Source organism: Rattus norvegicus, chromosome 7 (genome assembly GCF_036323735.1).
Source record: "Rattus norvegicus strain BN/NHsdMcwi chromosome 7, GRCr8, whole genome shotgun sequence".
NCBI classification, from domain to species: Eukaryota; Metazoa; Chordata; class Mammalia; order Rodentia; family Muridae; genus Rattus; species Rattus norvegicus.
The window spans coordinates 108,739,037-108,766,943 of record NC_086025.1 but is presented as its reverse complement, the minus strand read 5'-3'; the positions used below and the strand labels follow the sequence as shown (position 1 = coordinate 108,766,943).

At 49.3% G+C, this 27,907-nt stretch overlaps 1 protein-coding gene and 1 long non-coding RNA gene across 6 annotated transcripts; one reads left to right on the top strand and one right to left on the bottom strand.

Annotated features, from left to right (window-relative positions):
- On the bottom strand, nt 1–27,720 carry LOC134479751 (uncharacterized). Of its 5 annotated transcripts, XR_010053439.1 has the most exons (6): nt 27,390–27,545; nt 10,925–11,111; nt 9,548–9,921; nt 6,251–8,691; nt 3,313–3,482; nt 1–2,748 (listed from the first exon to the last, which is right to left on the bottom strand). It is a non-coding gene; the product is annotated as an uncharacterized LOC134479751 (long non-coding RNA). The 5 variants fall into 5 exon arrangements; XR_010053440.1 differs by lacking the exon at nt 3,313–3,482; XR_010053438.1 differs by having other exon boundaries at nt 3,313–9,921; nt 27,390–27,720.
- On the top strand, nt 18,640–23,007 carry Ly6m (lymphocyte antigen 6 family member M). The gene is made up of 3 exons (XM_002729821.6): nt 18,640–19,189; nt 19,963–20,061; nt 20,710–23,007. Exons 1-3 carry the CDS (start codon nt 19,138–19,140, stop codon nt 20,892–20,894), a joined length of 336 nt encoding a protein of 111 aa, XP_002729867.3. The 5' UTR covers nt 18,640–19,137; the 3' UTR covers nt 20,895–23,007.
- Nucleotides 27,721–27,907: the final 187 nt, after the last annotated feature.

Genomic DNA, 27,907 nt, shown 5'->3' with positions numbered 1-27,907 from the left:
TATTTCATATATGTGGGTGTTTTGCCTGCACATGCATGCAGTGCCCGTGGAGGCTAGAAGAGAACACTGTGTCTCTGGGGACTGGAGTTACAGATGGTTGTGAGCTGGAAATGTGGGTGCTGGAATTCAAACCCCTTGTCTTCTGTAAGAGCGGCTAGTGCTCTTAACCACTGAGCCATTTCTGAAACCACCCCTCCTTTTGTTTGTTTTTATTTGTTTGTTTTTTGAGACAAGGTCTCATATAATCTAGTCTTGTTACTTCAACTTCTGATCCTCCTGCCTCCACTCCGCAAACACTGGGATTATAGGTATGTACCACTATACCCTATACTATAATTACATTTTTAAAATTATTGCATTTATTTGTGTGTGTGTGTGTGTGCACAAGCATGTGGGTGTGTGCCTTGGTTTGACTACGGGCATCAGACAACATGCTGTAGTCAGTTCTTTCCGCTGTGTCGGTGCTGGGGATTGAACTCGGGACATCAGGCTCGGTAGCAGGTGCCTTTACCAAGCTGACCCATCTCCCTGGTCAGTAATTTAATTTTAAATGCATGTTTAAAACCACTTTATGAAAGTTCTGACATCTTCACCCTCAGCTTGCCCAAACCCAGGAGCTGCTGGCAGTTTGTGTGCCTCAGCCACTGGCTATTGGCTCCAGCTCAGTGCTCTGGGTGTTCCTAAAGCTGACCAGGATGAAAGGACACAGGCTGGAGAGGTAAGCTAGGCCCACAGCCATCTTTGTAGAGGTAGAGACGGAACATGGGATTGCTCGCACACTCACACAGTCATACCACATTCCCGACAGGGAGGGCAGAAGTGGCCTTGGCAGGGCTCTGGGCCAAGGATCGGTCATCTTGAGCCTTGTTTCAGATTCCTCATCTGTAGAGCCCTTTCTCCATGTCCTGTCCTATCCTTGCCCCCTTCCCCTGAGTGCCCAATGCCTCCTGTCTTTCCTCCCTGCTGTCTCTTCCTCTCTGATCTTTCCCTGTGTCCCTTTTCCATCGAACCCAAATCCATGACCAGAATCAGTGCTTGGGCAAGGGATGGGGGTTGGGTACGTGGGTCTGAAGAGCTCTGATGAGCTGAAACCAAACTTTTCTTAGACATAGAGGTCAGAGTTGGAAGGTCTCATACTTACCCTAATTCTCTTCTACAAAGAGAGTCTGTTGAAAACGGAGAGATTCGACAAACACACAAGGCTTGAGAGTTAAAGGCGGTGTGTGGTTTAGAAAGCAGGAAGGTCAAACAGAAAAGGTCAAATCTCCTCCTCCAGAGTGGCTGAGGGGTTAGGACTCCAACACGGGATGACACATGTGCTAGGCGTGTGCTGCCTCATTAAGCTACAACCTCGGGGAAAATACTTTTCTTAAAACAAAAATAGTGAGGACAAGCAGGAATAGTCAGTCATAGCCAAACCCAAGATCTGTGGAGAAGGCAGCGTGGAGATGGATGATAAATGACCAGAAAACACGCAAGCAAGCAAATGGGTTGGAGGAGCTTGGCGATGTTTCTACTTCGGATAAACGGATCAGGCGAGAAAGGCATTTCTGAGCAACGCAGTCTGGCCTACAGACTGTTTGCAGCTGTGACGGCGATGTCTCGGGAGAAATGCTTCAGTGGATGTGGGCAAGTGGGCTGGAGAGGTGGCTCAGTGGTCAGAGCACTGGCTGCTCTTTCCGAGGACCTGATTTTAATTCCTACCTTCCACATGGCAGCGCACGATGCCTGTAACCTCAGTTCCAAGGGACCTGATACTCTCTTCTGGCCTGCTCCGGCACCAGGCACACATGTATTCATGTATTGAAGGGAAACCACCCAAACATAAAATAAGAATAAAATAAAAGTTTTAAAGATCCGGGCGTGTAGCTCAGATAGCAGTGTGTGTAAAGCCATAGGTCCAACCTCCAGCACCCCATGAAACTGTGATGTTGTATGCCCGTACATCTCAGCGCTTGGGATGTAGTGGCAGGAAGATCAGGAATTCAAAGTTATCCTTGGCAACTTAGGGAGTTTGAGGCTAGCCTTGGCTATGTGAGTCTCAAAAACAAACAAACAAACAAGCAAACAAACAAACAAACAAGCACAGCACAACCCACCTGGGGAAAAATGTGAATCCTGGAAAAAGTATTTGTGCTAAAACTGCCTCATTAGAAAGCCCGGGTTATCACGGAGAACTTAAGGTCTGTACACAGTTTGTAGATACTCGATTTTGTTTAAAAAAAAAAAGTCTTTTTATGTAACAGGCTAAGCTTGTGACCCTCTTGATTTAGCCTCTCCAAGAATAGAATTATATCATTGACTTCTCACTCTTTTTAAAAAGCGGGCTTTGTATTCATGTGCTGAATGGATGTGGAGTATAGAAAAGGCACCCGGTTGTTTGATGGGCATTTGTGGAATGTCTGTCTTGGCCAGGCCTTGCTAGAAGCTCAGTTCAGGGTTCTAGACACCCTGTCTGGCTCGTGTGGATCTTCGTTCTGGCCACTTCTTTGCTGCCCAGGTTCCTACGAGTTATGTCCTATGACACCTCGCTTCCCCGGAGCCACTGGCCACTCCTACTAATCCTGCAGAACTGAGACGCAACATTCCGTCTTCCAGTACAGCCCTGGGGGGGCCTGTGTGCCAGCCTCAAGCAGAGTAGGACCACAGTGCTGGAACCCTCACTCTTCTTTCTGGGTCCTGGGCTGCAAGACTCTCCAGGTCCATCTCTGGAGGTAGAAGAGGGTCTCCTTGAAGCTGTTCTGGAGGCTGCAGAATGAGCTCATGTTATTGAAATTGCTAGAGAGAGAGAGTGGGAGCAGGTGGATGAAGGAGGAAGTGAGGGGTAGGAATAATAGTAGCTCCTGGAAAAAAGGGCATAGAAGTGTGGACCCTGATGACCAGAGGCAGCGGCGGGCAGGACAGTCTCCTGATTTGCTCTGCTTAGCCTAGCTGGGTAGATCTTTTTGGGGTGAGTGTGAGAAACATCTGTCATGTTCTGAGCACTGTAAGGTGCATAGCACGTTTATATAATTGACTATTTGTCCCAAGCCTGTGAAGTGGTAGCGATGGCCTATCTTTAATCTTGAATTGTTCCAGTGGCTGCTGGGAAGTGGATGATTTTTTGTTAGTGGTACGCAAGTAATAAATGCCAGGCAAGTACTGGGCTCCAGGCCCACCACAGCCCATGATCTCTCTGGTTTTACCTGTACCACTAGGCTCTTGATGTGCCCATTTCCTCTGCGGTGGAGTGGGATTTTCTGCAAACAGGACTCTGTCTTGGATGCTTGGATGCTACCCTGCCTGGGTGTCCCAGCAACCCTTGATACTTACTCATCAATGCCAGGATCAGTCACAGCATCTTCCAGAGCTTCCACTGTCACTAATGGTCTACTGTTGCAGCTCTCGTTCACAGAGCCAAATAAACGACTTATTGGGACTTCTTCTGAGACTTAGACACATTAGGACTGAAAGTAAATTTCCATGGGTGCCTTTTATTATACCTGTGAATAGAGTAGGTCAAGGCACAGCCAAGGCTCAATTCAAGACTAAAGAGTAAGTCCAAGGCTGACATCAACAAGGCCAAGAGGAGGCCAGATAAAGGTGAAGGCCAACCGAGACCCTAACCAGGCAGCGGCAAAGGCCAGCACTGCTGAGGAAGGCTTGGGCAGTGTTGCTGGCTGAGAGACTAGCCTTCCTTTTATCTGGTCCCAGGCTCCTTGGCCTGCTCCACCTACACAGCAAAGGACCCTGTTGTGTTCTCTGAGAGTGAGAACCCATTCTGAGGGACTACAGGCCAGCTACCCACAGGGAGCTCTGGACACAATGGTGCTCTTGAGCCTGGAGAAGAAGAAAGCCGGGACAGATTTTCTATTAATCTGCAAATGTGACCTCTTCAATGAGGGACAAGGCCTTCTACAGCCCACGGATGACAGGCTGTAGCTGAACTTAGCAGTCTAAGGATTTGACTGAGGCGAGAGGCCTTTTTACCCCAGCAGGAAGAGAGTTTTGTGACACACTGTCCTACAGATGCAAAAATTTGGTACCTTTGGGGATGGTCAGAGGTGTCCCTAACCATCCTTTGTTCCTGCCGAGTGGCTGCCTTCAGCCACAGAGGCCTCCCTCACGATGCTTCTTGAAGGTTCAGCTTCTCAGTGTGAGAACCAGAGCTGCCTCTGCTGGTTCTGGGGTCACCTGCTCCTTTTCTTCTCCTGTATCAGGATCCCTGAACTTCTGTTTTATAACTCAAAATTGCATTAAATATTGTTAAAAGCCCTGACTGTGAATACTAGCCAGGCCTGCCGGCTGGTTGTAGGGCAACTTGACACAAACTAGAATTATCTGAAAGGAAGGGACCTCAGTTGAGAAAATGTCTCCGTAAGATCCAGTTGTAGTGCATTTTCGTAATTAGTGATTGGTGGGGGACGACCCAGATTATTATGGGTGGTGCCATCCCTGGGTTGGTGGTCATGGGTTCTATAAGAAAGCAGGCTGGGAAGGCTGAGATGGGCAATACGTTTAGCTGCACTCCTCCATGACCTCTGCGTCAGCTCCTGCCTCCAGGTTGCAGCCCTATTTTGGTACCTGTTCTGTCTTTCTTTGATGATGAGCTGTGATGGGAAAGTGTAAGCCAAATGAACTCCTCCCTAAGTTGCCTTGGTCCTAGTGCTTCATCACAGTAGAAACCCTGTCTAAAAGACCAGGGTCGCCTGGTCCCTGTGACCTTGCTCCAGTTGATCCGCTAGCCAGCACCTCCTATTCCACCCACCCTGAGATAGGTTCAGGGATGAAGCTGCAGGACTCAGTTTGAAGTGGGTCAGTGGTAATTAGAGATGGGCTCTGGACTGTGAGAGGGGCCGCAGTAGGTGGTGCCCCTCAGTGGTGAATGAGAAGGGTGTGGGAGCCTCAGAGAGCCATTCTCCGGGAGTCTGCTTTGAACACGAGCAGGAAGACAGAGCCCCAGGCCCTCTCAGAAGCCCCTGTAGTCTTTCTGGAGGACATGCAAAGGGACCCAGAGAAGAAAAGCAGAGCTCCCAGAAGTAGAGCGGGGTCCTGGCAAGTTGAGGGCAGACTGCTTGCCATCAGGGACCTGGGGCATCCAGGTGGGCTTGAAGGGGCAGGCCACTGATCGAGTGTATTCTTGGGTAGCAGCAAGCCAATCCTGTTTGGACATCTAGAGGGTGTCAGGCCAGGTGCTTTATGCCCAGAGTCAGTGAAGCTGTGTGGGCAGTCCCACCTACTTGTCCAACCCACTGGGGCTCCTGTCCTACTGTACTTTAGCTCTCTGCCTACCTTACCCATCTACCCTCTCGGTGGCCATCTATCTCTTGGGGTTATGGAGGCTGGCTCTGAAAAATTTTGGTTCTCTCCACTCTCCTTCTTGTGTCCCTGTGCATCCTGACTCTCCCCAAGTCGGAGGGGCAGGCCAAGCCCATAGGTCCTGCTGGAATCCTCTCAGGGGCACGAGAAGAGCAGAAGTGGGAGCCCGAGCTGAGGGTGGGGCTTGGGAGGGAGGAGAGGAGTATGGGGCAGAGTTTCATTTCCTGAAGTGAGGAGAAAGGTAAGGGGGTGGGGAGAACAAAGGAGGAGTCTGAGGCCTGGGGTGAGGTGCCGGGTGTTGGAGCCACCTGCCCCCCCTACGCTGTGTTAGGAGATAAAATGTCCTAGACATCTGTCCCCCTACCCAGGCACACTGCATTCCAGCACCTGCAGATGAATTTCTTTAGGCTTTGGAGTTGCTGAGTTCTTTCTGCTCTTCTGTCTCTTGACCCTGACAGCTGAGGGTCTTCCTCTGCTCCTTCCAAACCCTGCTGTGACCTCAAAGGATGCTTAGTCTGTTGACCTAGGTCTCTCACTGAGATGCCATTTAAGTCCTCTGTACATTGGGTGACCATGAACAGCTCGGTCTCAGTACCTCAGCTTCCAGGGGGTTCTCTGGGCCCCTTTGGACTTCCCACTGGGGGCTTGGCCCTTTTTCCTCCTCTCCCTCCTCCTCTCCCTCCTCTTCTTCCTCCTCTTCCTCCTCCTCCTCCTCTACCCACCACCCCTGAAAGTCTTCATGGGGACTGGAGAGCCTAGCATACTTCAGGCTGCTTCTAGGCCTTAGGTAGCTGGCTGGGACTCGGTTCCACTTGGAAGGACAGCCTGAATGCCAGAAAAACCCCTGCGTTGCTAATTTTGGTTGTCAACTTGACATATTTGGGAAAAGGGACCCTTAACTGAGAACGGAAGCTGTCAGTTTGGACTGTGAACATGTGAAGCACTGTCTTACCTGGTAATTGATGAAGGAGGACCCAGACCACTGTGGGCAATGCCTTCTCTACACAGGTGCGCCTGGGCTAAGGGAGCACGGAGAGCAAGGCCTTGCCCAGCAGTCCTCTGTGGTCTTTGCTTCCAGATGCTGCTTTTAGTTCCTGCCTTGGTTTCACTTGATGATTAACTGTAACCGGTAGGAAGAGGAAATAAACCCTCCATGTTGGAGTCTGTCAGTGCTTTCTCACAGCAACAGAAACTTCTAGAACAGCTTCTGAGCCCATCTGGGGCCTGGGGGCATCTGCTGGGGCTGGCCCTGTGATTAATTGCTCTGGCTTTGGATTCTGGGAGCTGAGACTCCAGGCCAGTTTCTGGGGAACGTTGTGCCAAGATCTTCTCGTGAGGAGTTGTGTGGGTGAGACTTTGGAGTCTCCTGCTGTTCTGCGGCAAGACCCGTGGCTTTAAGCTGGTGGTCAGCTTGAGAGCTGAAAGCACCACCCTCACTTCACCCCCATTTATCATCGGGAGGGGCAGCTGGAGACAGGCTTGGCTCTGGGCTCTGTGGGGTCCCAGGTGGAGCTGAAGTCCCCACGTTGTCTCAGAGTCTTGAGCTAGGCTACGTGCGCCCCCTGGTGGCAAAAGCTCTCACATCCATTTTTTCCCCCAGACTCAACAAATATTGGCCATGTGATAAGTCAGGAAATAGATTGATCAGAATTCAAGGAACTGTGTGCATGGGTGTGTTTGTACTGTTATGTACAGTCGTGGTGTGGTCCATGTTATGTATAGTCGTGGTCCATGGTGTGTGCATGTGATGTGCGTGGGGGCCTTTTGCAGTATGTAGGTAGTATGTGTGTGGTGTTATGTCCTGTCTGAATGTTTTTATAAGGTGTGGTTCTATACAGAAGGTTCCTGCATTTCCTGTGCTATACAGATGATGTTTTGCTGTGATATATATATATATATAAATCTATGTATGAATATTGTGTGTGATGTACAAAGGTGTGTACACGTGTTATGCATGCTTTGCAAAGTATGTTGTATGTGGTGTGTCTGTATGTTCATGAGTGTTGCTTCTGAACATGTTGTGAAGGTGCGTTTGGGTGTGTGAGAGAGAAAGTGTGAGTGTGTGGTGTGGTGTAAGCGTGTGTTGGTGTGTGTGTGTGTAGTGGTGTGTGGGGTGTGTGTGTAGTGTGAGTGTGTGTGTAGTGTGAGTGTGTGTATGGTGTGAGTGTTGCATATGTGTGTGGTGTGTGTGATGTGTGTGTGGTGTGTGTGTGTGGTGTGTGGGTGTGTGTGTAGTGTGAGTGTGTGTGTGTGGTGTGGTGTGTGTACGGTGTGAGTGTTGTATGTGTGTGTGGAGTGTGTGTGTATGGTGTGTGTGGTGTGAGTGTGTGTGTGTATGGTGTGTGAGTGGTGTGAGTGTGTGTGGTATGTGTGGTGTGTTGAGTGTGTGTAGTGTGAGTGTGTATGTGTGTGGTGTGTGTGCTGTGTGGGGTGTGTGGTGTGTATGTATGGTGTGAGTGTTGTATGTGTGTGTGTGGTGTGTGTGCGTGTGGTGTGAGTGTGTATGTGTGTGTGGTGTGTGTGGTGTGTGGTGTGTGTATGGTGTGAGTGTTGTATGTGTGTATGGAGTGTGTGTGGTATGTGTGGTATGTGTGGTATGTGTGGTATGTGTGGTATGTGTGGTATGTGTGGTATGTGTGGTATGTGTGGTATGTGTGGTATGTGTGGTATGTGGTGTGTGTGTGTGTGTGTGTGTGTGTGTGTGTGTTCATGTGTATGGTGTGTTAGGATAAACTGAGGGCTTCAAGCCACCCTTAGGTCACTCATTTGGGGAACTAAACTCAGATCATCTGCAAGAGCAGTGTGTATACTATTAACCACTGAGACATTTCCCTACTCCCCCTAACCTCTGTGTGGGTTTCCAATTTATTAGCTCCATCATTAAACTTCTCGAAGCATGGCTGGGCACATGGCTCAGTGGTACTTCCATTGCCTCAGAAATAGAAAAACACTCCAACCCTCCAGCAGACTCTTGCTCTTCAGCTCTGCATTTGTGGCCTTGGCATGGTGGAGCGTAACATGGTTTCATGAAGTCCATATAATTGTCAGAGGAGCAGCTGCCCACAGCCCTCCTACTTGTTAGGTTCACCTTGGTGGATCCATGAAAGCCCAGCCCACCAGGCAGCATGTGGGGATGGTGAGTCGGGACCCTGTGCTGTAGCCTAGATGCCTCTGCTCTGCGGTTCTGGTTTTTGTTTTGTTTTGTTTTTTGTGTCTTCTCTTAGGATGTTGAAACACTGCTGCTCAACAAGCAGGGAAGGAGCAGAGCTGCGTTCTGAGGTCCACATCTTCCCTTAGTCCAGAACAGATGGGTCCCTGTCCAGGCAGGGACAATCTCTGAGGATTTCAGCATTGCAACTCTTCAGTGTTACCGCTCTTTTAGAACACAGCTCTCTTAAACAATAGTTAACAAAACAGCTTGTGAGATTACACTTCATTGGGTGAGTCAAGGGTGATATACATACATACATACATACATACATACATACATACATACATACACACACACACACCTTGGAGAGTGGGAAGGGGTTCTTCTTAGGGCAAAGTTTCATTGGCTGAGGTTTAAGGTTCTGAGGACACCTCCTTTGTGAGAAGAGGTATTCCAGAGATCAGTTGGAGAAGAGGGAGCCTCACTAAGAGAAGGGAGTCCCCCATTTTGGCCCCATTTTGTGCCAAGTTCAGGAAAGCTGTCTGGACAGGGTAGATTACAACCTTAGAGATGTAACCCTGTCCTTCCTGTTAGGATTCATGGGTCACTCAGGAGGCAGCACTCCCTCCTGCCCTCCCTTTCTCATATTCTGCGTCACACCGTCATTCATGTGAGGCTTCATATTCCTTCCACATCAGGCCTCATGTCTCCTTCACAACTCTGTCCTCACATGCTCCTCATTGCCTCTCGACCCTGCCTTATCAGGTTCCAGTCGCTTCTTGACTTCAGAGAAACGATGCACAGTTGTTTTTTTAAAGTCTGTCTCTTGTGCCGTATTTAGGACAGTCACAGACAAACTGGCCAAGTGACCATGGACTGAAACTGAGCCCAAACAAACTTCATAACTTGATTGTGACAGGCATTTTGTTACAGTAACAGAAAGCTATGTCACTGTATACTATCAACTGTATACTGTCAATACCAGCTTCCCGGTGTCCTGGTTAGACTTTGATATTAGACTTTTGCACACAAGAAACCTAAAAAGGAAGTATTCTCAAAACCCCTTACTAAGCATATTCATCTTCAATTGGGATTTACCTGACTGTTCATCATACTGCACAGGTTCTACTCCATGGAGGATAGAGCTCCATCCAAGGACAGATGAGATCCAAAGACCGTGGGCTGGCTGTAGTCATGGTCCAGGAATAACCATGTGAAAACCATAGGACATGCATTGTATGTGCTTCCTAGATGAGGCCACACCGTCATAAGTTAAGTGGCAAGAAAACACAACAGCAGCAAGATACGCAGGAAAGCTCCAAATACAGAGTGTAGCTGGGACTTGGAGTGGTCTAAGGGAGGCCAAGGGTGTCTGAGACCATTCTCAGCTGTGCTGGTCAAGGTGTCTGCAGCCTGGGATAGGAAGGCTTTGGATGCAGGAAGGTCACAAGGCAGGAACTGAATCAGTAGACCTAGGGTGGATGGTGAGAAGAGGGGCTGTTATATTGTGGGCCACTGAGACCAGCTGGTTCATGGCTGGGGAGCCAGAAGGACGCTGCTGATCCAGGCCGACAACTGAGTGACAGGGGACCTGGGAGGAGCCTGCTTGAAATAGAGAAACAATGTAAGTGGTCTGGTGGACAGCAGCTGAGCAGCATGCAGGAAAGGCTGGCTGGTCCTGGAAGGGAGGGAGTGGACTGGGGAGGAAAGAGCCTCAGTGTAAAGAGTGTTTAGTGGGGTTGCCCTGCCAAATCCAGCAGGGAGAGCAGGAACTGAGCAAGTGAGAGAGGCTGCAAGGGACAGAGAGGTGTGGGAGCCTCAGAGGGGAAAGGGGTACTGGAGGCAGTTTTTGGCATCCAGAAGAGAATACTAACACCACCGAGCTTGCCTGCAGCATGACCAGCACCCTAGATAAACCACTTTCCTTCATCTGTGCCAAGAGACATTGTCTCTCTGTGTCAGACAGGCAGAGGCAGAGGCATGGAGTCAGTGCATGTCACCCCCAGGCTGGAACACTGTCACCAGCCTCTCAATGGTGGAACAGATTGTAGGAGCTGCTGGACTGTGGAGGGTGAGGTAAAAGCCTTGGAACGGGGACTGAAGGCAGAGGGCACCTTGAGGGCAGTGGCTTCTGAGAACAAGGCAGGGAGGGCTGACGTTCTGGCTGGATGTGTGGTAAATGCAGTCACAACTTCCAGGTCCCACAGGGAGTTTTCTGGAGGCTGTCCCTCATGACTCTATTTCCCTCAGGGTGTGGGGTTAATGTCAGTCAGTTCTACAGAAAGCCCCACCACCTAACAGATGCAGGCAAACCAGACCTCCTATGGCATTTCCAGGGGCCAGAGTCCTCTAGGCGTAGGCTTGCATGGAGAGTCTGGGCTAAGAGCCAGAGACAGGGAGGGATCTAAACAGGGCAACACGTGACTAACTCACTCCCAGGGTCCCATGCAGAGCTGTCAGAGTGCTGTGACTCACCGGAACACTGGTGAATCAAGGAGTCAAGGCTGCATGTCACCATCACCGTGGAAACCAATGGGCTTCTTTCTCAGTGCCTTCAGCTTCCTTTCTGGTCGGCAGCGTATCATGCTGAAGGAACATACTCTGGGCTGGGGATTGTGCTGTGCCTGGGATCCTCAGTCGGTCCGATCTAGAACCTGCGGTCCTGGGCAGGAGGCAGTTCTCCTATCAAATCCGTGATACCTTGCTCTAACCCCATTCCTCAGGCTGTGGCATCATGATAGACTGAGAGCTTGGGTGGTGTGAGTGCTGTGGCGATTATGGTTGGAAACACTATCTAAAGGTGCAAGAGTCACCTTTAAGGGGCGGTGCTTATGAAGGTCACGTGATTCTCCCTTAAACCTTAGCAGTAGATGCTATTACGAAACCCAAGCTACAGACAAGAGAAGTGAAGCTCAGGGTTAAATAACCTGCCCCAAGGCACACAGCGAGGAGTGGCAGAAGTAGAGTATAATGAAGCAGCGCAAGCTTGGGGTTCCAGCTCCTTAACACCGAGCAAAGGAAAGTGACCTCATAGCCCAGAGCGGCTGGGGTAGATGTCGTTTGTTGGGCAATGGGCACTAGGGAAAGTTTAAGAGGCTGCGACTTAGTCAATATCTGTACAGGGGAAATGGGCTGTGGCAGAGAGGGCTGGTGGACTCTCTCTGTGACAATGTGGTGGGAACAAATGGATGGCTTGCAATGTGCTCCTCCACTTCCTCCACCACGATGATTCAGAAGAGCAACCGCTGCCACCACCCGCATCACCAACATCACCACTGCACAGGTGCAATTCTAAGTGGGTGGAACTCTGGAGACCAATTACACTGTAGTGGCATTGTCAGTAGAAGCCACAAAAAGGGGTGGGGGGATGAGATTGCTGGAAGTGACTCTCCTCTGTATTGAGGAAGAAATATACAAAGGTCCAGGTGGGTGGATCCTAGCAGCATCACCAGAGTGGATCGGAGCCAGGAATAATGAAAACCTAGCAGCTCCTCCTCCTCTTCTTCTTCCTCTTCCTCATCCTTTTCATCCTCCTCCTTTTTTGTGATAGGGTCTTACTTTGTAGTCAAGGCTAGCCCTTGAATTCACCTGAGATTGCAGGTGCCAGTACCACACCCAGAGAAATTCTAATACATGGAGCAGAGTCGTTGAAGACACGGTGTGAGGTAAGTCTCTCAGACCGTTCCTGGACTAAGCTCATGGTGACTTGTTCATTCTCAGCCAATGATCCCCATCACATTGACTCGAAGACCATAAGTGAGGGACGCAACATGACTAATATGACTGTCGTCATGCCGTGAATAGGTTCTGGGGTTCAAGTCCAAGTGTTTAAGATCCTAAAGGTTAACACTTAACTTTAACACCTGATATTGACTCATGCCAGGAAAAGTCCTCTGTTTCCTTCACTACCATTAGTCAGAAAAGACAACACTACTGTCTCTATTTTTAGTACCTACTAGTAATATCATTGCTACAACCCTCAATAGCACTACCATCACCACTACCATCATTATTACCACCATCACTGTCCCCACTACCTCCACTCCCACCGCCACCACCATTAAATCTCATCCCCAATAGCACTACTACCACCACCATCATCACCTGGATTACCACTATTATGAATACCACCATCACCACCACCACAACTACCACAATCACCACCACCACCACCACCACCATCACCATCACCACCGTCATCACCACCACCACCACCACTATAGCCACCACCATAACCATTACCCCCACCATTACCATCACCATCACTATCACTCAATCATCACTAATCATGAAGAGTGTCACTTCTTCTGAATAAAGAGCAAACTCCACAGAGTCATGGACAAAGAAAATAAGTTGTTTATTCTCACTATGTTTGTGGCCTCTAAGCTGAGGTGGTTTCTTTACTTGGAGTTCCTTTTCTTTCCATACAGCCCAAATGTTTCATCCTCTGTAGTATTAAAAGCCTTGTTCTGGAAAGCAGTAGAAACCTGTCTTCTTTCCTAAATGACAATTGCATATTTGTCTGGTGTGGTTATGTTAGGCTCACTTAGATGGCTGATTTTGGTCAATTTTGGCTCTTAGCATAGTAGCAGCTACTTATCTCCCAGTTCCTACTTCTGCGGCAGATAGTCTATATGAGTCAGAAGCAGCTTGTACATAGCTTTGGGGGTCTGAGACAGGCAAAGGGATCTGTTCTCCAAACCTTGGGGCTCTGTGTTCTCATGGGAGAGTGCATCTTCTCATCTTGGCTCTTAAGCCTTTCACTAGAAGGTGCTTCTTGGTGGTTAAATGGGCTGAGTTTTTTATACCCATCTCTTTTACCCAGTTTTTATTTGTCTCCTCTTAGTATTCCTTCTAAGCCAGGAACTTAAAGTCTTGGATATTTTCAAGTAACCACATCAACAGGACCATTTAGAAAGTCACCATATCCACTTAAGGGGTGCACACTTTAAAAAAGGGTGGTGGTTAGGGGGTTGGGGATTTAGCTCAGTGGTAGAGCGCTTGCCTAGCAAACGCAAGGCCCTGGGTTCGGTCCCCAGCTCTGAAAAAAAGAAAAAAAAAGTTGCCATTACCATAATTTGATTTAGCAACTCATTGTTTTTTACATATTGCAGAAATTGGTGAATTGAAAAAAATGGTCAATTTATGGTTTGGAATGGACAGGTGGAATAGTGTAATGTGATACTGATAACTGGAGTGAGCTGAGGACAGACTCCCCCACCCCCCTTTATAGAGAAGGGTTTTACATGGATAACTGGAATGGGCTGAGGAGGATAGACCCCCTCCTAAGGGAGAAGGGTTTTACATGGATAACTGGAATGGGCTGAGGATAGACCCCTCCTAAGGGAGAAGGGTTTTACATGGATAACCGGAATGGGCTGAGGATAGACCCCTCCTAAGGGAGAAGGGTTTTACATGGATAACTGGAATGGGCTGAGGATAGACCCTCTCCTAAGGGAGAAGGGTTTTACATGGATAACTGGAATGGGCTGAGGATAGACCCCTCCTAAGGGAGAAGGGTTTTACATGCTGTTGAAATTGAGTGAATTTGATGCTCACAACATTTGATGTAACCACAAGGATTTGCGACACCATGTGCTTATGTGAGCATCACTGTGAAAGTCAGCTACACAGAAAGACAACTCTCATCAGGAGATGTGGGACAAAAATGAGAAGGTTCTTAGAAAGCAAATCACAAAACAAACCATGTAAACTCATTATCAATAGGCACCACTGTCAAACTCCTCAGTCAACAAAGACTGGGCTGGGAAGATGGCTCAGAGGACAATGTGCTTCTCAAGTATCTATGAGGAGCTGAGTTCAGATCTCCTGAGCAGGGTCCATCTGAAATCCCAGCACTTGGAAGGCAGAGACTGGATTCGTGGAGCAAGCTGGCCAGACAAGATGTATCAGTGAGCTCTGGGTCCAGTTGAGAGCCCTGCCTCAGAGAGTCAGGTGGAGACTGATTGACTCTTGACATCAGCCTCTGTGTGCGCAGCTCATATACACGTGCATACCATACATTTTGTAAAAAAGAGATGGGAGTTGGCAGAATTTGCTTAATAAATGTCCCAACTATGCACTGCCTGCAAGAGACTCACCTTATCTGTCTATCTGTCTATCTATATGTCTGTCGTCTATTACAGCAGTTCTCAACTTGTGGGTAGTGACCTTTTTGGAGAACCTCTGTCTCCAAAAATATTTACATTATGATTCACAACTGTAGCAAAATTACAGTTATGAAGTAGCAACAAAAACAATTTTATGGTTAGTGGTCATCTCAACATGAGAGACTGAATGGGGAATAACTGGTCTAGCCTCTACTATCTTTTATCTATCTATCTATCTATCTATCTATCTATCTATCTATCTATCTATCTATCTATCTGTCATCATTTGTGCTGGTGTCAAATCCTGGACCTTGTGCATGTTAGACAAGTCTTTACTACTAAACCACACCCCCTGACCCAAAATTCTCTTCAGATACAGAGATACAAACAGGTTAAAAGTGAATGGACAGAAAAAGAAAGAGTGCAGAAAATTATAGGCAAAAGGGAGCCCAGAGGGCTGCCTTGACAGACAGAAGCAGATCAGAAGAATTAACTGTAGGCCAAGAAGGTACACCTTAAAGGAACTACACAGCCAGATGATGTAATGATGTTAAACACTTGAGTACCTGGTAACATACCATCAGAACAGATGTGAACGCAGGAGCTGCTGCAGGAGGGAGAAAACAGAGTCCTGTTGAATAAAACAAGCCAGGCAGGCTGCAAAAAGATAAAAGAACTGTGCTGGGATGTGGCTCAGTGGATAGAGTCCACCCCTTGGCATGAGCAAGGCTATGAGTTTGATGACAGTTCTGTATAAATTGGTCATGATGGTATCTTCCAGTGATTCAACACTGGGGAGGTAGAGGCAGGAAGATCAGACATTCAAGACCACCCTTGGCTACGTAGTTCAAAGTTTGCATGGGCTACCTGAAATCCTTGAGAGGTCCCTGGAAGAGTTAAGTCCATAGAGAAAGAAAGTGGGATAGTCTGGAAAAGATGGTGGGGTTTCAGTGTTTAATGGTGACAATTTCAGACTGGAGATTTGGAGAAAGATCTGTGGATGAACGGACGGTGATGGTGGCTCAACATTAATGTGCCTACTGCCGCCCAACAGTTTAAAGTAGCTACAAAGGCAGGGTTGATGTGTGTATTTTACCACCATAATAACATTTTATTAAAAACAAACTTGCTACACTGGGTGTAACACTTGGGGAAGTCTGAGGCTGGCATGGGGCCTCCGAAAGTAGGGATGGAAGCTGGACGGTCTCTGTCATCCATTCTATGGCCGAGCTTAACTCTCTGTGGGGACCCTGCCCTCTGTCATCAGCTTGACTCCCCCACAAGGGAGAATCTCAGAGCTGGTCCACTTCTCACTGGTCCCTTTGCCAAGTGGACGCCTGATGGCTTAGCCACTTGTGGCAGCTAAGACCACAAATCCACCAGCCTGAAACAATGCTAAGCCCTTACTGCTTACACTGCTGAGGTCAGGTGGTGGTTCTCAGGGTTAAAATCACCTCCTCAGCAGAACCACACAGTTCTGTTTCTGGAGGGCAACATGGATGCCCTACTTCCAGCTTCTAGGAGCTTCTCTGGTGTATCCCCCTTCTTGCTTCTGTCCTCAGCTTGCACACCTTGTCTTCTGACCCTCCAGCTTCCTCTCTCTCTCTCTCTCTCTCTCTCTCTCTCTCTCTCCTTCTGTGTGCGTGCATGTGTGTGTTCATGTGGTACTTACACATTTGTACATGAACATGTGAGTGCATAGTTATGGAGACTAGAGGCCAAAGTCAGTTGCATGTCCTGTAACATTCTCTCTCTCTCTCTCTCTCTCTCTCTCTCTCTCTCTCTGCAGTATTTACATTTGTGTATACATGAACATGTGAGTGCATATTTTATGGAGACTAGAGGCCAAGGTCAGTTGTGTGTCTTGTAAACCAATCTCTCTCTCTCTCTCTCTCTCTCTCTCTCTCTCTCTCTCTCTCTGTGTGTGTGTGTGTGTGTGTGGGTGGTGGGGGTGTATGTGTGTTGTGTGTTTCTCTGTCTTTGAGCAGGTTTTCTCACTGCCCTGGAGATCACCAAGTAGGCTAGGCTAGACTAACTACCCCACAAGTCCCAGGAAGCCATTTATCTTCACTTCCCTAATGCTGGAATTATAAACACATTTCACCCCACCCAGCTTTTCACGTGGATTCCGAGGATCAAACTCAGGTGCTCATGCTTGCAAATGCAAAACTCTGCTGACTGAACCTTCTCCCCGGCTCTTTGCTTCACTCCTGTGAAGGTTCCAAAACGATATTTAGGGTCCAAGTGTCATCTTCCCATGCCTAACTCTTTAGTTTATTCCTCTCTAGTAATCAACCTTAGGGTGAGACGGTGTACCCACACGTCCTAGGCTTAGAGTGTACCCAGCTCCGGGTGTTCTACAGACATGAAGACTTTCTACTGTTATGTGTAGGTTGTCTAGTGGACCAAGACAACAAACAGGCCTTCTTAGCTGGCAGCTATGACTGGTCAAGGTGTTCCCCAAGTTCCTTATCAGGAAACTTGTGCCTCACTGGGCTGATCCCTGAGTCCTCATTAGCTCAGAGAAGATAATCGTGATAGTGGAGTGGCGGAGGTCACACAGCCTTCAACTGCAGACTGTTTTGTCTGGGAATTGCTATGAGGTCTGACACTTCTTGTGTTCTTGAATGCTGCTCCAGATGCAGGAGGCTGCCGTGCCTGGTTGATGGCCAAGATCTGGGTTTCCTATGAGTCCTGACCAATGTGTCTGCCTATGACAGGCTAGGATGGGTATGGTCACTCGCCTGCTTGTTCCTCAGGAGGGTGATAGCTGTTACTGTGCATAGGGGAGTCAGACAGGGGCCTGTGGCATAGAAGGGTGCTTTCCTTGTCCTGGAGTCTCGAGTCTGTCAGGGAAAAATTGTTAGCAGTGGGCAGACACAGCACTTAGTGGGTGGGAAGCCCTAATTCCCATTGTGACCTGACTGTTCCCCCTTTCTTTGTTATAGTAAGGGGATACAATGAATATCTAGAATGCTTTAAGTTGGGAAGAAAGACCAACTTCTTTCTTGAATATCTTTCCAGAGCTGAGTCCTGTCCAACCAATGGTCAGCCAGTGGTCACTGGCCCCCCTTCTATCCCCGTCTCCCACAATCCCAGTCTGCTGCTTCCGAAGTTCCCAGACAGCTGATGCTCAGTATCACCAGTTCACTGGACCCCAATATCCCCATCTCATGGAAGCTCGGCACCCCCAGTCCACTGGCCCCCAGCACCTCCAGTCCACTGACTCCCAGCACTCTCATTCCACTGACCCCCAGCACCCTCAGTCCACTGGCCCCAAGCACCCTCAGTCCACTGGCCCCCAGCACCCCCAGTCCACTGGCCCCCAGCACCCCCAGTCCACTGGCCCCCAGCATCCCCAGTCCACTGACTCCCAGCACCCCCAGTTCACCAACTGTCCCTCAGAACTCTTAGTCTACTGTCCCCCAGAGCCCCCAGTCCACTGGCCCCCAACACCCCCAGTCCACTGACCCCCAGCACCCTCAGTCCACTGGCTCCCAGCACCCCCAGTCCACTGGCCCCCCAGCACCCCTAGTCCGTTGGCCCCCAGCATTACCAGCCCACTGTCCCCCAGCATCCCCAGTCCACTGACTGTCCCCCAGCACCCTCAGTCCACTGACCCCCAGCACCCCTAGTCCACTGGCCCCCAGCACCCCCAGTCCACTGGCCCCCAGCACCCCTAGTCCGTTGGCCCCCAGCATTACCAGCCCACTGTCCCCCAGCATCCCTAGTCCATTGACTGTCCCCCAGCACCCTCAGTCCACTGGCCCCCAGCACCCCTAGTCCACTGGCCCCCAGCACCTCCAGTTCACTGACTGTCCCCCAGAACTCCCAGTCCACTGTCCCCCAGCAACCCCAGTCCACTGTCCCCCAGCACCCGCAGTCCACTGGCCCCCAGGACCCCCAGTCCACTGACTGGCCCCCAGCATCCCCAGCACACCAACGCCAAGTGTCCCCAGCCCACAGTTCTCCATGGTATCTCCTTTCTTTTCTGCTTATTGAGTGAACATCACTATTGATTCCTTTTCTGCCTCCTTGCAGGCCATGGAGGGTAACCTCACTGGGCTTATTGGAGGAGCTGAGGGACCCAAAGGGGCCTGGAGGACATGACGGGAAAACACCATCTACACACTAAGGAGTGGAGCTTTGGGAGGATACCCACTTATGGGCTCTCTGACCTGGGACTCCTCTGCTGGCATTTCAACCCTTCCTGGAACTTTTATTTATTTATTTTTTTAAAGATGGGCAAGGAACAGACAATGTTTCCTCAGTGAAAGCCTGGCTAGATCAGAGCTGCACAGCTCACTGGAGTCAGGGTTGGAGTCTTTGTAGGGAGCGAGGTAAGGGGATGCGGGGGAAGGTTAGGGGGATGGGTACAGGAGAGGATTTGGACCGCTGGATAAGGAATTCTTGGAGGTATTTACCTTCTAACCACACACCCAGAGGTGACACATGTAGGTAGTCAGGGGTGACAAACGGACCAAGGCCCCACCCACCAGAGCAAGAGGGATATAAAGACAGGCTGGTCCAGTGCTGGCTGCACATAGAGACAAGCTCTGCTTGTTCCCATTGCCCAAGATGAGAATTCACCTGCTTTGGTTGTTGCCCCTGATCCTGCTGGGATCCTCGGGTAAGCAAGGAAGTGGGTACCCCTGTCTGGGCATCCTGTGCCTGGATGGCATTCCGAGGGGTGGGATGACCTGGCTGGGTCTGCCCCAGATGATGTGGTCCTGCTGTCTAGAGGAGATGCTGCCATAGGGAACTGGACTTGCTGGGGACCCCACAGTCTAGTCACAGAGCCATTTCATGGATACCTCCACTCACCTTAAAATTCTTATATTGCATTAATATTCTCTCTCCCTCTCTACTCCGTCTCCCTTCCCTCCTCCCCCTCCCCCTTTGTGTTTGTGTGTGTGTGTGTGTGTGTGTGTGTGTGTGTGTGTGTACATGTGATCATGCCAAAGTGTGCATGTGGAAATCAAAAGGCAATTTGTTGGAACCGGTTTTCTTCTACTGTGGATTTTGGAGATTTGAACTCAGGTCTTCAATCTTGGCAGCAAGTGTTTCTACTCACTGAGCCTCCTACTCACCTTTCCATTAAGCCTAGCTGTCCTGCTCGACTTGCTGTCTCTTTTCACAAAGCCTTGTGGAATCAGTATCATTTTTGCTGGTGATGTTCTGAGGCATAGGACCAGCAGCATGGAGTGCTGGCTGCTCAGAGCCTTGGTTCTCAGTCCCAGAGACAGGGTCCTGCTCCCAGGCTGCTGGGAGGCTGTCCACGTGGGTGGTTGGAGAATGGAATGGGCTGCTTAATGGTTAAGTGCCTTCCTCAGAGCTGGGTTCCATGCTGTGTGCTGTGGTTTTTGAGTGTCTCTGTCTCTGACCCCAGCTGTGTCTCCTCAGCCCAGGCGCTGCAGTGTCATGAGTGCAGCACTGGAGAGAACTGCTACAAGCCTACATCTTGCCCCAGCTTAAGCCGCTACTGCTTGATCAACTGGCATAGTGAGTATCTTGGTCCTAGGTAGGCGGGTCGGGGGACAGAACCTGCATCTGGCACCTGGGGATACCAGCCTAAGGCAAAGCTTGCTGGTAGAATTGGGGAAGCTGGGCAGATGTGGCCCTGAAAGTTTCTTGCAATTGTTCAGGAAAATGTTTTGAGTGTCCAGTCTTCCCTGGACCACTCAAATGAGACCAACACGGGGGCCTTAGAAAGAGTGGGTGGGATGTCCCAAGTGAGCTATGAGCTACTGTATATACTACAGGCACATGAAGCATGTGATTGTAACTGTTGCCGAGAGCCTTAGCTACTCAAAAAGGAAAGGAGGGGTTAGGGGAGTGGTTTGTCATATTCCTGAGCCTGAATTTTGGGTCTCACGTTAAGTCCAATTCTCATCATACTCTGAACCTTGACCCTGGTCACACTCTGAGCCTCAGTCTTCATGACTCTGAACCCTGACCCTGGTTACATACAAAGCCTTAATCCTGGCCACATGCTGAGCCCTGAACCTGGTTTCCTCCTGAGTTTGACCCTACTGACATCTTGCTATCTGACCTTTTGAACTGGGGAGTGCAGGTGACCTGGGTTTGTTGACAGGGCCAGGAGTGGGTCTTATAGGTCTCAGTAAATGACCCTCTGCTCTCTGTTTCTAGCACCGCCAGGCCAGCAACCAACCATAACAAAAACATGTGCATATACCTGCCCTGACAGTCAACAGGCCCTAGACAACTCCAAGTCCTTCTGTTGCAACACAGACCTCTGCAACAGTGGCAGGAGCCTCCGTGTCAGCTGGGGACTGCTGACCCTCGGCATCCTGTATATCTATCTCAGCCAGTAGGTGCACAGCTCACAAGCTACAGAGTTAGAAGCCTGGTGCCATCATGGGACTGGAATGTGTAGGCGGGGTACGTCTTTAACTGCAATCAGAAGGATTCCAAGAGACCAACTCATCGGTGTGGCTGATGGAGAGCGCTACATTCAGAACTCTTGTCTGCAAGCTGGTCATCTGCTGGCCTCCAAGAGCTGGTTCAAGGACGCTGTCAAGGTCCTGATCCTGTTACTAGGGCCTGGGGTAGGCCCCTCAGGAGGTCCAATGAGCTGTTTTGGGGCTTTCTTTTGTCACACATCCAGTGTCTCCCACTAACACCTAAGAGAAACTGAGACTGTGCATTGCCACTTCAAAAGAGTTGAGCGTCAGAACGTCATTACCTGCTGACTGGTGACCCAGTAGCGAAATGTGCTGCTTTAACCTGAATTCAAAGACGTTTGGCAAGTGCAAACCCTATGGAGAGGCCTCCCTTCCGGCTGTGGGGGAAGGGCAGATGCTGGCACAGATTAGCTAGAACAAGGTGTGGATCAGTCTGCCTTCAGCAGGATTGTTGCATCCTGTGATGTCAGCTGTGTAGCCTCAGCCCCAGCAAACCTCACCCCTGGGTTGGGCTTGAGGATTCTATCCTGGGACAACACCAATCTCATCAGGACTTCAGAAGGTCCCTGTGAACTCCAGTCTACTCTAGGGCAAAGAGCAAGAGAACCCAGAACTGTCGAGCTGTGAGTGATGGCTGAAGTGTTTCCTCTCTTCTCTGCCTGTGGTCCAGCTCCAGGACTCCATCAGTCAGTCCTAGTGATTGTATGCCCTCCATCATAGAGAAGTTGCTCCCGTTCAGTGGGTGTCTGCCTTGTTCTTCATATCTGAAAGCCTGGGTAACACCTTGTCCCGATGAAGAGATTAGATCTGGGAACTAAATTCTAAGCTGGCGGCAGTTTTGGTGGGTGAGTCCATTGGCTGGATTCTCCCTAACTCTTCAGAGCCATGTTTAGAACACTGTGAGCTCATTGTGCCTGTCACTCCATGCCCTTGTTCCATTCCAAGTACTTTCTGTCGTGTTTTCCATAGATCATGCCTCATCTAGGTCTGATCAAAAGGCACCCACGTGATGCTGTTCCCCCCTTCTTACACAAGGGTGTGCTGTGAGGCACCAGATCAGTGCACTGGGACTGGAGAGAGGGCTGAACTCAGGTGACCTCCTGCTTGTCACCTCAGTGTGTCAAAGAGCGGTACTAGCTAATGGAGGCAGATGGGCTGCTCCTGGCTGTTCCTGGTTAGGAAGGGCAGAGCTGGTGAACAACCGACTTCTGCTGAAGAGTGGTGCTTGGAGCCAAAACTTGGTAGAGGACCCCAAGAGAGGGACAGTCATCAGATGAGAACAGGGTATGCAAGAGAGCATGTGGAGCTGCATGAGGGGCCTTGTTACTATCGAAGTGGGGATTTCCATGAGTGCCCTGTCTGGCTTCTGAACTCCCCGGGTCAGTGGACTGATTGAGCAGGGATCTCGTTAGTCACGCTTCTCCAAAAATCCAGGGTCTCACTGGCTTTCTTGGTAGTGTGCATATGCTGGGGACACAGTGAGCTTCCCACGCCCAGCACTGATGCCACAGAGGTCTGGAGACTGGGTCAGGGGCTGGTGCTCCATAGGTTCCAAAAGTCCCACAAAATTTACTTTGTTACAGTGTCCATCCTTCAAGCATCCACTACAGAATGGTTTTCCATGCTGCAGCTCGCATCCCTCAGACCCAACCTGGAAGGGGCCAACCCCCGCCGCCACTCACTCCTATGTCCTCAGGCACAGACTAATTTTTCTGGGCTTTCCACTTGCTTACCAGTAAAATGAGAACACAAGGCTTTGTGTCAAAAAGGTAGAGACAACAAATTAAGGCCCAAGATGTAGTTGAGATGCTAGAGCGCTTGCTTTGTGGTGTATGATTTCCGGGCTCCCAATCTCAGCTCTATGTCAAGGGAACATTATGGCTCCATCTATAACCCCAGCGCTTGGAAGTGGAGGCAGGAGGGTCAGAAGATCAAGGACATCTTTGGCTGATAGCAAGGTTGAAGCCACATGAGGCCAACCTGGGATATAAGAGATAGTTTCTAAATAAACGAATAAACTATGCTATAGTCTCATTTTGTCTGATTTATAAAATTGTGTGATAATCTGTTATTTTTTGTTATGACACTGTTTTCCAACTACTGATAAGATCTTCGCAGCACCACTTTGCCGATTAATGGAAGCCACGAGGACCAGAGCTGGGTCGGGCTCACTGACTACCCTGGGTGTACACGGGGTGAGGAGCTATGGATTAGAGGGTTAACACTGGTGATGCTGGTCAGACACTGCAGGCCAAAGGGATCTTTCACTGCAGACGGCCCTCCCCAGTCCAAGGAGAGGAGCTCACTTGGGCTGCTGCCGTCATCTGAGCAAGCTGCCATCAGTCACTGCCTGGCTTCTGTCCAGACTGTCCCTCTCTTGTCAACCAGTATCTATGTGAGTCAGCAAAATTGATTTCTCCATTCTGAATTTCCTGTTCCTTATCTTATCTATAATCATTTTTAAAGCAACTTCTGAGGGTTCTTAGGATGAAGGCCTTCTGATTGCCAAACTCATGCCGTCATTTGCTGTTTGAAATGTCTTCTCCCATCCTCTAGCATGGACACTGGGCTGGACGTACACTGTCAGGTTGATGGCCGTGTCCTCTTTGGGCACTTCTTGCATTATTCCACTGCCTGCTACACTTAATGGGGCTGTTAAGGCACAATTTAGGTCATTTGTATAAAAGCCATAAAGCCATAGTCCTTTGGGCTTTTAATACATTTGTTTCATTACCGGACTTCTGTGCAGAAACTATGAGGATACTGGCTTTTATACCCAATTTCTCCTGGATTTGGGCAAAGTCACCTAATCTAAGGCCCACTTTACATGTTGGCTTGCTCTTGTCAGTTACTGAACCTCAAACCAAAGTAAGGAATAGAATGGGTGTATTCACACTGTCACAACATCAAGACATTGTAGACCCAAATGTCCTGATGTCAGGGCATCTGGGCACTGGGTCTGTTGGATGTATTTGAAAAGAGATAGGCAAGGACACCCCCACACACCCCTACGTCACTCCGTTTACTGCCCACACAGGGAGTTTACTAAATTGGTTTCTGTGCTGCCTGGACCCTCATCCAGGTTCCCTCCTCTTTATGAGCTCCAGAAGGTGCTGTGTGCTTTCCACATCCCAGAGATTCCCTTTGACATGATTTTGAGCAATAGTCCCACTGAGTGTTTCCACACTTCCTGGTGTCTGACCTACAGAATGGGTGGCACTGCACCTCGACCAGTCCTTGTCTTGCCACCAGCATTTGTCTACATTTGACATTACCAAAATAATTTGGCTCCTTATGCACACATAACTTCCAGTAGCTTAGGTTGGCAGTAAGACTCCCTCTTTCCCTGGTACACCACTCAGTGCCTGGCCTACTGTTCTCAGCAAAAATGTGGGCACATAAACAGTTGGGCTTGGCTAGATTCAGATTTTACAGGCACTGACACTGCTGATCAACATTTTATAGAGAACAAAAGGCTTCTGAGCAGTCATTCTTCAAATGCGATCAGGTTTCTGCAAGGCAATCTTAGAGGACGCTTACAGCTACAAGACTTCACTGCAGCCCCAAAGCAAATGCTGCCACTGAACTCTCGCCTCTGCCTCTCCAGGGCAACCATGGAAGCTCTTTCGTGGATGCTGCAAACAAATGTCTTTAGGGCATTTATGAGCCAGAGACTCTGAAAACGCTGACAGTCTTCCCACATCTAATGACCTCGAATACTCAAAATCATGTCAAGGGGCATCTCTGGGATGTGGAAAGCACGCAGCACCTTCTGGAGCTCATAGGGAGGAGGGAACCTGGATGAGGGTCCAGGCAGCACAGAAACCAATTGAGCAAACTCCCTGTGTGGGCACAGTCGCTATTTGCATCTCAGCCTGATAGATAAGGTGAAAGCTAAGAGGTTGAGATGTAAGATGGGTGAGAATTTGGAATGGAATGGCCTAGTCCTCCAGCATTGTAAGTTCCCGAGAAGGTCCAACAGCAGCGATTCACCCACAGGCTCAGGAATAAGATTTGCTCCTTCTTAAATCTGCAACATGAGTTTAGTCCAAGATACTTGGGGGAGAGGAAATGAGAACCCTTTCTGCTTTACTGTTCTGAAACTGCTCCTAAATGCAGAGAAGCAAACCCATTCATACAAAAACCATTTTTCAGCTATCCAGAGATGTCAAGAAGAGTTGAGGTCCTGCACCCTGTTATACGTAGGCTGATAAGTCTGTGGGCACCCTACAATTTGCCAGAGTCGAGACAGAAGGAAGGACTGCTGAAGACTGACTGCCTGGTCTTCAGTTTGTTTTGTTTTAGTCGTTACAGGGAGCACAGAGGTTTCTCTTGGCTTCTTCTAAGCCCTACAGGTCAGAATACAACCTCGTCACCATCTTGGATAGCCTATTTGGGAGTAGTGTAGTCTCTCTCTGGTGACTGTTGTTTCTGTCTTGATCCCCTTATTCATTGAGCACATTCAGGATGCAGTGTATCATCCCGTCTTCCCTGGGGGATGGGAGAGCACAGGCTGGCAGCAGGAAGAAAGAGAGCAACGTCTGGGAAGTGTCTTTGACCCAGGTATGACCCATGTGAAATATTCAGGTGAACCCAGCCTGCCATATCTGCAGAGGGCAGTCTGTCATGGACATTGTAGCACCTGTCACCAGAGGCTTGTAGCACAAGGTCTCCTGAGCAATGGGAAGAGGACAGCAAAAGTCACAGTACCAGGCTGAGCGGCTCTTAAGACAATTCTTCCCCAAGCTCCAAACATGGACTCCTGAGCTGAAGTTACAACTTCAACTCTCTGTCACTCATCTCTTATATGTGCTGGAACTGTCTTGAGGACTCTGTCTCCCCCCAACACCTCCCCCCATCCTCCCTTCCTGGAGCCTGGTTTCGACATCTCAGGTAATACATTAAGAGTACTGTATGTTTGGTGAGGAAATGCATATCTCTGGAATCTCAACTAAAGCTGTGGTTTTTTTTTTTTTGTTTTTTGTTTTGTTTTGTTTTTTACCTCTAGTACTCAAGCCTAACTATTGTCACCAGCCCTTCAGATATCATTAACAGGTACAGGGCAGCCCACAGGGGAAGGACTGGTTCCTCATGTCTGTACTTTTGAAAAGAGTTTGATTGGCTCACAAGTTGGCAGAGGGGAGATCGATATTTTGTTTATTTTTAAAAAGATCTCTGACAAAACGTTCGATTTCACTGGCTGCTCTGTGTCAGGATCCTCAATACCTGGGGCAAGTGTTCACATTACACTTTCCTCATCAAATTCCTCCTCTGGGTTGTTCTCGTCAATGTCCCGACTGGAGTGTCATGTTTTCAGACTGGCCTGGGAGAAGGCCAAGGCAGCAAGGATAAGAATGTCTGCAGCTCAGTGCCGTTAACCAGATCATTCCTAACATGTCCTTCTTTAGGCCCCAGAGCATCCCATCCAGAGAGGTAAGTAAATGCCCTTACATAGGTTTAGGGCTCATTCATTTCATTATTTAGATTTGTTTTTTGGAGACAGAGTCTCAATTGACCTGGAATTTATGACAAAGCTCAGGATGGCCTGGAGCTTTAGAGAATCTTTCTGTCTTAGCCTTCTGAAGTTACAGTCATGAGCCACCCTGTGGTGGTTTGAATAGGTATGGTCCCCCATAGATCCATGTGTGTGAATGCTTGGCCCACAGGGACCTGCACTATTAGGAGGTGTGGCCTCGTTGGCGTGTGTGTTGCCTTGTTGGAGGAAGTGTATCACTGTGGAGATGAGCTTTGAAGTCTTATATATGCACAAGTTATGCCCAGTATGGCACAGTCTCCTGCTGCCTGCGGATCAGATGTAGAACTCTTGGCTCCTCCAGCACCTTGCCTGCCTGCACCTTGCCTGCCTGCACGCTGCCACACTTCCCACGATGATGATAATGGACTGAACCTCTGACACTGTAAGCCAGCCCCAGTTAAATGTTGCCCTTTATAAGAGGTGCTTTGGTCATGGTGTCTCTTCACAGCAATAAAACTCTAGGACACACCCACCCCAAACCAAGTAATTCATATACAGAATGGCTTTGGCAGAAGCGCTCTTTGGAGAAGTGGAAGAAGCAAATGGAGATGCTGAAGAGGAAGAGAGTTCCCATCCACACGACACAGCTACCAGATGTTGGAATCTGGAGAATTGGGGCTACAGAGTCACGTGTTTGATGGAACCTCTGGGCACCCGCAGTTCCCTCTAATGACCCAAATCTCCAGTCTCCCTGTGGGTGAGCTGTGAAGGGCCCTGGAATCCAACTTAGAAACCCTCCAGGATTAGACAGGAATTGTGTAAGAGGCTGGAGCTGGGGAGAACGGACATTCTGAGACAGGAGGAATGAGCTGACTGCTCTGCCACCCCAAGGACATTCAAAAAATCCAGGCTTCATGGATCTGCCTTACCTCGCATCTCATACGGGCTGAGGCGCACAGCAGACATGGCATATGTCGCAGCTTGCAGAAGATCCACGGCAGTTCTCATACACCCCTCCCCGCAGCCATCCCTCAGGAAAGGATGGAGAGTGGGGAGCTGATAAGACTGAGTCACGAGAACAGCAGAATTATGACTATCCTTGGTGACACACCCACACTGCCCCGCTCCAGCACCGTGCCTGGGATTTCTCTCACACATACCCTGCTTTTCCTGCTGTGCACTCCTAGCATGGAGAAACCTCCTTCCTCTCTGTCTCTTCCATTTCAATTCCTTGGCAGCTCCATTTTTTCTCCCCTCACATTTGGGTGGAGTTCACCCCTCTGCACTCTCCTTTTTTAGCCTCAGGGGTCCCTGGAGCCTCACTAGAGCAGCAGCAGCTGCGGTGGTGGCAGCGGCAAAGACACACAGGCAGGAGTTCTACCTGCTATCAGGGACTTTATCAGGACCTCTGCTGGGGTGTCCTGAATCCTGTGCCACTTGGGAAGTG

Excerpts from the sequence above, each read along its gene's own strand:
- Ly6m (XM_002729821.6), top strand. The coding sequence starts at position 19,138 with ATGAGAATTCACCTGCTTTGGTTGTTGCCCCTGATCCTGCTGGGATCC. Across the intron at positions 19,190-19,962 it reads GATCCTGCTGGGATCCTCGG|CCCAGGCGCTGCAGTGTCAT; the intron begins GTAAGCAAGGAA and ends GTGTCTCCTCAG. Across the intron at positions 20,062-20,709 it reads CTGCTTGATCAACTGGCATA|CACCGCCAGGCCAGCAACCA; the intron begins GTGAGTATCTTG and ends CTCTGTTTCTAG.